Consider the following 10,220-nt stretch of genomic DNA (forward strand, 5'->3'; position numbering starts at 1 on the left):
TCTGTTCTCAGCTTTGTTATTTTTATTTGTCTCTAGAAAATGGACTTCGCCCGCCTCTGGCTAGGGCTGCTGCTGCCTTTGGTAGCCACGCTGGATTTCGGCTACCACCACCAGAAGGACATGGAAGAGTTTTTGAAGAGCGTGGCCCAAAACTACAGTTCTATCACTCGTTTATACAGTATTGGGAAATCCGTGAAAGGTAGGGTCTATCTCGTGCACTTTCCCAAACCCTCAGTCCTCGCTTTCATTCATTAAATATGCCTTGGCTTCCTGAACCCTTTCCCTGAAGCTGCCCAGAGGAGCTCCACGCGGGTAGACCAGTGGCTTGCTCGTTGGTTGTTTTCTGCTTTTGTGTGTTGTGTTGGGTTACTGTGTCAGGGCAGTGATAGGAAGACCTGAATTTTCCTAAACGTCTCTGCTGTCATTCAGTGTCATTGCGTCCTACATGTTAATGGCGTTCTTTTTTCGATCTCGCAGGCACTGGTTGCTTGGGATGTGTATTTTAGTTTTTCTTGGTAAATAAACTTCTGTTAAAGTCTTCATTGTATCCATCGCGGCTTTCCCTTCTTGTTGGCTTCTTTAAATATGGTCTGGACTGTTAGTATTTTTTTCAAGTCTCTTTTAAGCTGAACTAGTTCTGTTGGAGAGATTTCGGTCATGTATAATTAGTCCTATGACTTAAAGTGATGCGAAACCGTCACTTCTGTAAGTTCTTTTTAATGTTAAAGAGTACAATTGGTAAGATTTGTGTCATGTGTAATTAGCCCTATGGCTTAAAGCTATGCAAAAAAGTGGCTAAGACACTGATCAGAGGCTGTTTTAAAATTATCCATTTGAATAAAGCAATTGCTGGTTAATATACGTTAGCAATGATTCAGACTAGCATTTTCATGTTTATCATTTAATTAATTTAGAAACTATATATTAAATATTAAGCCTCATTTTTATAAACCGGAAATTTAAATCAGAGAGCTATTAAGTATTTTGCTCAAGATCACCAGGTGGTAGATTTTATAACCAGGATGGCATTCAAACCATTCTACTTAAAGGCTTAGATATTTGGGGGAGAAGGTAAATACTTTTAGCAGACATTGTTATTTCTTAATCTTCTTATATTGGTACCCCTAAAGAGATTACCTGAAAGTTTAATGCTTAAGTCAAAAGTTTTGTCAAGTTTGGGGCGCCTGGGTGGCTTAGTCGGTTAAGCGTCCGACTTTCGCTTGGGTCATGATCTCGTGGTTCGTGGGTTCGAGCCCCGCGTCGGGCTCTGTGCAGACTGCCACTTCAGAGCCTGGAGCCTGTTTCAGTCTGTGACTCCCTCTCTCTCTGACCCTCCCCTGCTCACGCTGTCTCTCTCTCTCTCTCTCTCTCCTAAAAATAAATAAAACATTTAAAAAAAAATTAAAAAGTTTTGTCAAGCTTATGCAATTTGGATCTCCACTCTTCATAAGATATTTCCTAAGATATGTTGAAACTCTACCTAGGTTTTAGCTCTGAGGTTTTGAGCCAAGGAGTGTTTCTTAATTACCATATTCTCAATCATTTTCCAAAAAAATCAAGTCCTGGGTTTTATGTTAAAGAAGACCTATTATACAAATTTACTTATATGCAATGCAAAATAAAAATCCTGGGTCATGTGCGTAAGGGTACCTTTATTTTTAAACAACATTGCCAATGAGTTGGTGTCAGAATTCCTCTATATTGCTCTATAATTTCAAATTACAGAGGTTGGATGTGTGAGAAATCGTATCTTGAATCAGCATATATATTCAGCCTTTTGAAATCCTTTTCCCCTAGGGCTAGAGAAGAGCAGTTTTAAAAGATCTAAGAATACTCATTATATTAATGAAGCAAATATAGAACCTAACTATCTTGAGTTATTGTTCAGTCATCATTTAAACCCCAAGGTGATGAGAGTGTTAATTTTAAGTACTAAGTGATTTGGCAGGTTTTTATGTTCTCCAGCACAAAGTGCTTTGAAGGAAAATTGGGGAATCTTCTTCTTAATGTGAGCCAGCTATTCTGATCCATCTTGCATGGCATCAGACCACAGTAACAGTGAAAGCCAGCAGGCTTAATTTTACTTTGTGTGCACCCTTGTGGCGAAAAGACTGGGAAATTATCACGTAAAACTAAATTCTGACACTAGTGGTCAAATGTGTTGCATATATTGTTGTGAATAATTAGTCAGATTAGGAAAACGTTTCCAAGTGGCAGGTTAAAACTCTACATTGTATCACTGCCTGTTATCATGAGCATGGAAAACCAGTGCTCATTTCTTGGTACTCTTTTCACTAGACTAGGCAGTTTTCCCAGCTGTCTGCCCTCTGGTGTAGGATAAGCTTTGCTTAGCAAACAGCATTTACCATACGTGTTATTTATTTATTAAAAACATGGACAGTCTACCTAGAAGAGAAAGTAGTATTCCTACCCGGTTGAATACATTTTCAGTTTTTGTAAATATATATCATGTATATTGTTGTTGTAATCATGGATCTATTCTGCTTTTTTCTTCAATTCACATGATCTCATTACATATTTCTGTGCATTGACAAGATCTGTGGATGTAAATTGGTTGTTTTATAGTATTTCATCTCTTGGTTACGGGAGTTTTTCTTAGTTCTTCACCTCTTTGGAGCCTCTGTACAGTTTTTGATGATGTATCATAAATAATGATGCTTTAAAAGCATCATGATGATGACCTTCCATTATAATTGGTGATCTTTTTTCAATTTTTATTTTGAAATGTTTGAAACCCACCCAGAAGTTGAGCACACTTATACACTTTGCCCACATTTGGCCATAGTACGCTGACCATATTTCAGCTGAGCCTCTGGAGGAAACCCCATTACCTAATGTCCTAGTAAAATCTTAGGTGAAACAAGAGAGGCAACTCAACTGACACCTGAGTTGAGAAAAATTAGAAAAGGTACAATATTCATTGGTGTATTCATTCATTCCTCTATTTAGTTAAGTCAACATACCACCACCACCCTTTTTTCTTTTTTTTCCTCACTCCTACCCTCTTTGTCTAATATGTTGCTGGCACATATTCAGTAATTTATATGTTTATTCAGTGAATTGAATGTTTACTGAGTGAAGCCAGCAAAGCTGTGTGCCATTCATTGCCTGCCACTAGGTAGCCCCCTTTAAAGAACAAATGTATTTATTGTAGATTTCTCCAATGAGCCTTTCCACACCACCCAAAATTAGTTCTAGAATATTTTTTGCTCCCACTTTTTCTTCTTTCTTTCTCATTCCTTCCCTCTCTTTCCTCCTTTCTGGCTTTTTAAGTTTCTATTTTAATTTCAGTTAACATACAGTGTCATATTAATTTCAGGTATACAATATAGTGCTTCAACAATTCCATACATCACCTGGTACTCGTCACAAGTGTACTCTTAATTCCCATCACCCCGTTTCACCTATCCTGCACACCACCACACCCACTCCCTCCCCACCCCCTTGCCTCTGGTAACCATCAGTTTTCTATAATTAAGAGTTTATTTCTTGGTTTGTGTCTCTTTTTTTTCCCTTACTCTTTTGTTTCTTAAATTTCATATATGAGTGAAACCATGGGGTATTTGTCTCTCTCTGACTTATTTTGCTTAGCATTCTACTCTGTAGCTCCATCCATGTCCTTGAAATGGCACGATTTCATTTTTTATGACCAAATAATATCCATTATATATATACACCATGTTTTCTTTATCCATTCATCTATTGATGGACACTTGGGTTGCTTCCATATCTTCCAAATAATGCTGCTATAAACATGGGGATACATGTATCCCTTTGAATTGGTGTTTTTGTATTCCTTGGGTAGATACCCAGTACTGCAATGAGTAGATAGTAGAATAGTTCTGTTTTTAACTTTTTGAGGACACTCCATACTGTTTTCCAGAGTGGCTGCACCAGTCTGCATTCCCAGCAGTGCATGAGTATTCCTTTTTCTAGTTTGACGACCATTTAAAATGAGATTTTCCACCGTCTCTTTTTTAAGAATCTTAACCTCCTAAGTCTAACCTTTACTTTATCTGAATAAAGAAAGTTGCGAAAGGCAAGTAGATTATAAAAGTCTTTTTATTCAGTGCTTTCCATGCATTATGTATTTTAATCCATTATTTCAATCTCCCCAACTCTGAGTAGGTATTGTTATCCTTGTTTACAAAACACATCAAGTGAAGCACAGGGAAGTTAGTTGCCGAAGATCACAGCCAGTAGGTATTAGAGAATTCAAATACAGAGCCTTGCATCTCCCTAGCAGATCTCTTTGCTCTTTAAAAGAAGCAGTTTGACACAGCTGTAGGTGGTTATAAGGAGACTGAGGTTGTTGGTGGAAGGTTTCAGACCACAGTCTGGGCCCATTTGACAAATATAGCCTGTGCCAAGGATCTGTAGCTCTGTTGACGGTATGGTGGCCACTAGTCACCTGGCTATTGAGGAGTTGGAGTGTGACTAGACAGAATTGAGATGTGCTAAAAGTGATTTTGTAGACTTCATACAAAAAAGTAAAATCCTTCATTAAAAATGATCACGTGTTGAAATAATTTAGAACTGTAGGTTAAAATATTTAAAAATTTCACCTGTTTCTTTTTTCTTAATGTGGTTATGGTTACTACAACATTTTGTTTTAAATTCTGCAGCTTGCATTGTATGTTGATTGGGCTGTGCTGACCTAGAGAGAAATTTGTTACTTTTTTTGAGTACAAAAGGAATTCAAGTTCATTTAGAAAAGTTGGAAGATACAGCAAAGCACCGAGAAGAAGATTAAAACTTCACCATACAAAGGAAACATTTAGTAGACTAAAATCACTGTGTACTGTTCCGTGCCTTTCCCCCTCACACTAAGCCAGTTATCTTGTTTGTCCATGCAAACATGTTATTTCTAAAACTTGATGTTCATGCCTGCTTTGTGTCCTATCAGTGGAAATCCTAGTGTTTATTTAACATCTACCCTACTGGTGGACATTTAGTTTGTTTCTAAACTCTTCCTGTTACAAACAATGCCACAGTAGACCTCCCAGCTAAGACCGCAAAAGTTGCCAGAGCACAGACTTGGGAACCACAGTGCCTGGTGCAAATTCTGGATCCTCTACTCTGTAGCAATGTGACCTGGAGTTGTTGGGGTAATTCCCGCTTCATAGAAAGTGCTGCATAAAACCTGCTGTTTGGGATACATTAGCTGTTCTTAGGGATACGTTTCCCCAAAGGAAATTACCAGATCTTAAGCAGTTTTATGTATTTGATACATGTAACCAAATCGCTTTCCCAAAAATTATATTGATTTTTATAATCTCACAAGAAATGTATGCTAAGAAAAAAATAACTTCTCTAAATCTTCTATTAGTCATAAATCAGCACTGGCATTAGCGGTTTGAAAGATTATTGTATTTGTCAAAGAGTACAAAGTTTTGGTCCTGCAAAATCTGTCTTAGAGATCTACTCTACTGCATAATGCCCACAGTTAACAACACTGGATTGTATACTTAAAAATTTGTCAAGAGGGTAGATCTTGTGTTCTTATATAAGCATAATAATAAAGATTACTAAAGTGTGTATTTTTCATTGTTTAATGTATAAAGGAGAATGTATTTCTCATGCTTTTCCCTGTCAGCACTCAGCTTCACATATTCATTCAACAGATATTAATTGAATTACCTGTCAGGAGTCTTCATACCATTTCAGGTGCTCAAAAATCTCCCTAGAATTGGTTTAGACTTCAAAGAGGTACGTACTGTGTTCTCCTACACAGACCTCTCATTGTGTACTGTCCTTGATTGGTAGACATTAGCTACTGATTTGCCCTCAGAAAAGAACATTGTGTATAAAATTTTGCTACAACATGTGATTTTTCTGTCACACTCTTCATTTCTCAAGTATGATCATAAAGCCAGTTTGCTTGGGACCCCGTATAAAATGCTCATTACGATGTAAATATTGATGTATTGAGGACCAAATATCAAGACGACCATTACAATCTGGGAATTTCAGCTGTAATACATGTTTGTGATTTAAAGTTATAGTGGTTTGGCAAATCTATCTTTCTTCCTGAAAAGTTTGAAATGCAAAGTCCTTTTCTGAAACATCTTACAGATAATCAGCCTTATTTATAACCATTCAGGGTTTCTTAAAGATTACTTTTTTTTTACAATAAGGAAACAATTTAGATTTACCTTTATTATCTATAGTATGATATTTTAAAAGAGGAAATTGAAACAGAATATCCAAAAAGTAACTTAGAATTTTACTCTGCTTCTATCTAGTAACATTTTTATTCCAAATCTCAAATCTATCTGAACTCTAGGGCCAAGTGGCATTTGAAACTTTCAAAAAATAATGACCGCTAACTTCAACTGACTTTTGCTATGTGCCTGGTACTTTACATATTATGTTTCACCTGGTTATTCTAACAGTGGTATGGAATACCATGGTCCTCCAGTTTACATATGAAAAATTGTGATGAAATGAATTGTGCATAGTAAATGACAGAGGAACCAAATTATTAGTAAATGATGAGAACCAAAGTCTGTCTTGTGCCAAATATTGAACTCTCTTTCCTGTGAAGTTTCTCCAGTTACTTTTTTCACTGTCCTTATTCCTTACCCTTTCACCCTGTATCTCCTGCCCCCTAAATCCTGCCTCTGATGCCTGTTTCTGAAGAAGTTGACAAGCATCCTCTATCACCCAAGAAAGGTCCTGTAACAAATGTTTTTTAGGTGCTAAGTGGTCTTTTGTGGAATTCCTTGACCCCTTTTTGGTATTCAGTTTCATCTAAAGCAGTTTGGATTCCATATTTTGATATAAAGATATTTATTTTTCTATATGCCAGAACTCTTTGAGTATCAGGCAAGAGGAGAGATACGAGATTCTGCTTTGCACACGGGACATCTACCCACCAACATGCCTTCTCTTTGGAGAACAGTGGTTCTCATTAGGAGCAGTACTGCCCCCTAGGGGGAATTTTGGAAACGTGAGGGGAAGTTTAGGCCATAACTTACAAGTCTGGAGGGAGAACCGTCCTGATGCATTCTGATCTGGTCAGCAGTGCATGGAATAGTTATGCACAGTAAAAACTTGTAGCCCACATTTTCTAATGAATGCCCTCTAGGGAGTTTACAGTGATCTGAACCTAAAACCAAACTCTGTATTATGTACAAATAAAAATTTTCCCACAGTTTTAATGTATACTGAACTTTCCAGGAATGTAACTGTACATAAATTGTGGGGAAATTTTATTTTGCTTAGCTCAGAACTTGATTGAGAGGGATTTCACATTCTATTTGTAATAGATGCATTCTCAACCCTCAAGTTTAGATGTAAGCATCTTTCTCATCATGTCTTCTAGTGAATTGTGCCAAATATTCACCTACTGACATCATGTTTCATTATACGTTGTTTTCCTTTTATTTCTCCTTTATATAATTTGAATGTTATATTGATCTTTCTGAAATTATATATGTAAATGTGTCTTCTGTAAGTACTCTGCCAGCATAGTAAAGGAAGAGCTGTAAAATATTGGACATGAAAAAAAGAGGCATAAACTGATAGGGTTAAGAACTGTTGATGTAAAATCACAGACATAGATTCAAGTCTATATAGTCAGCATCCAAAAGGTGTTTGGTCGGTTAACTAGCTTGAATTTATTTTTTAAATGTTTACTTTTTTCTTTAACTTTTCCTCATGTTTGTTATTTTGAGAGAGACAACGTGAGCAGGAGTGGGACAGAGAAGGTGACACAGAAGCTGAAGCAGTCTCCAGGCTCTAAGCTGTCAGCACAGAGCTTGACGCAGGGCTCAAACTCCCTAACTGTGAGATCATGATCTGAGCTGAAGTCAGGCACTTAACTGACTGAGCCACCCAGGCAGCCCAATGTTTATTTGTATTTTAAATATTTACTTTTGAGAGAGAGTGCATGCATGCATGGGGACTTGGGAGGAGCAGAGGATCTGAAGTGGGCTCTGTGCTGACAGGAGGGAGCCCCATGTGGGGCTTGAACTCACGAACCATGAGATCGTGACTTGAGCTAGAGTCAGACACTTAACTGACTGGCCACCCAAGAGCCCCTAAATGTTTATTTTTGAGAGCGAGAGGGGGGCAGGGGCAGAGAGAGAGTGTGTGCGTGTGTGCACGAAAGGGAGACAGAGGATCCAAAATGGGCTCCACACTAACCGTGGAGATCCTGATGCAGGGCTTGAACATGAACTGCTTGATTGTGACCTGAGCTGAAGTCGGACGCTTAAGCGACTGAGCCACGCAGGTGGCCCAACTAACTTGAATTTATTTACTTTTATTTTTTTAATGATTATTTTTGAGAGAGAGACAGAGCCTGAGTGAGGGAGGAGCAGAAAGAGAGAGAGAGAGAGAGAGAGAGAGAGAGAATATGAATCTGAAGCAGGCTCCAGGCTCTGAGCTGTCAGCACAGAGCCTGATGTGGGGGTGGAACTCCCAAGCCATGAGATAATGACCTGAGCTAAAGTTGGATGCTTAGCTGACTGAGCCACTCGGGCGCCCCAAACTTGAATTTAAATTAGAAAAAAAATTCAAATACCAACATGCATTTGGGTTGGGGGCAGGAAATTAAATCATTAACTTCCTATCTAATAATTTAAGGCAATTGCTATTCTTTCCTAGCCCCTTAGTGATCCAATGTAATATAGTAGTTTGCTGAGAAGTTAGTAAATCTCAGTTTGGTTTAAAGGAGACAGACATGAGTTTCACCTTCAAAATGTTTCTCCTCTCTGTTCTGTGAGGATTGCTGCATGTCAGATATCTTAATGTACATATTGTTCTGGTCTGTGACCCTTGCTTGGCATTATAGCTTCAGCAAACTCAGATTGGAGGGCTTAATCTCCACTGAGTCAGAAAAAGGCTTCCTCTTCAAACAAATTGCCTTCAAACTGGCTCCACAGACTTATCATGAATTTACCCAGAGCTGAAGATAACAGCTGGGGTATAAAGGCATTAACAGTTGTGCTTACGTGTTGGGAGGGTTTATCCTATCACAGAGCTCAGTGGAAGAAACCAATGAAGCAACCCTTCTGTTTTAGTGAAGAGCTTTCCATTTGTTGTTTTCCTAGTTTTTAAATTTTTCTGATCGGAATCTCTGAGGAAACTAGAACCATACTTGAGCAAACTGAAGTCCCATGAACAGACGGTTATCCAAATATGTGCCTAAGATCACTTTCTGACGAAGTACACAAGTATATTGTGAATACAGTTAGGTGAAATTTAGTACACTGTCCCATTTAGAATGGGAATGGATGTTCAAGGCCTTTTGACCACTCATTCGGTTAATCACCACTTGGATCAAAATGTTAACTCCTCCTGGAAGCCTTTCTCCAGTCCCCTGGGTGGAGTCAGTATCCCCCTACACTCCTCTTCCTGAGCATCTTCTGTGACTCTGTGCATGTCCTCCTGGGGAGAGGGATTGGGCTGTGTTCATCTTTGTGTCATAGGTTCCGAGTATGTGCTTATTAATGGACGAGCACTCTAAAGGTCAAAACTGAAGAGCTTTTCCACACATAGTAAATGAAGAATGAATGTAAGTATACTCTTCTACAGGATAGTAATGTTATACAGTATAAGTATATAGGGTGTATGTTTTTGTGTATGCTTTTATACAGTTATATTTACCATATATAAGTAGGTATGCAACTTTATATCCTTACATATATTGTATGTAGTAACTACATCAGTCTATCAAGTATTTTGTGATATTTTCATGGTATTCAATGGAGTTTCTAAGAGTAATAGAAAAAAACAAAATGCATTCTCCAATTGAGTAACCTTTATCTGAAATTCAACTCCGTGTACATCTAGTATTCTTAAGGTGGAAATAAAATTTAAAAGTAATGGGGAAATGGTTGAATTACTGCTGTCTTATGGTAAATAATATAAGTTGGAGAGGTAGATACCACAGCTCAAAATAAGTCACTGGAATGTAGGATGTGGCAGCAGGGATGTGGGTGTCTCTCAGGCAGTGAAGGGCATAATTGAATTCTTCTGACAAGCCTAGAATGGTTCTGTGCCCCCAACCAAACATGTATTAAAAGAAAAGAGAGTAAATATAGGATATATGCACCCCCCTCCAGTAAGAAGAGTTTAAGTAAATATCTTGTTTTATTTGAACAGTGCAAGAATAATTTAGGTGTCTATTTAGAGAATTTTAAAAGTGAGGAAGAGAATTCTTTGATAAAACTTCCCCCCTCCCCGCCCCC

General features: G+C 38.0%; 1 protein-coding gene across 2 annotated transcripts in view; it reads left to right on the forward strand.

Moving 5' to 3' along the window:
- Positions 1-10,220, forward strand: part of CPM (carboxypeptidase M) — a 93,534-nt gene that overhangs the window by 14,813 nt on the left and 68,501 nt on the right. For both annotated transcript variants that reach the window (XM_077775240.1, XM_077775239.1), the window contains exon 2: positions 37-199. In XM_077775240.1, the coding sequence (XP_077631366.1) occupies positions 40-199 (160 nt within the window). In that variant the 5' untranslated portion in view covers positions 37-39. The remainder of the gene's footprint in view (positions 1-36; positions 200-10,220) is intronic.

Source organism: Crocuta crocuta, unplaced genomic scaffold (assembly GCF_008692635.1).
Source record: "Crocuta crocuta isolate KB4526 unplaced genomic scaffold, BGI_CrCroc_1.0 scaffold97, whole genome shotgun sequence".
NCBI classification, from domain to species: Eukaryota; Metazoa; Chordata; class Mammalia; order Carnivora; family Hyaenidae; genus Crocuta; species Crocuta crocuta.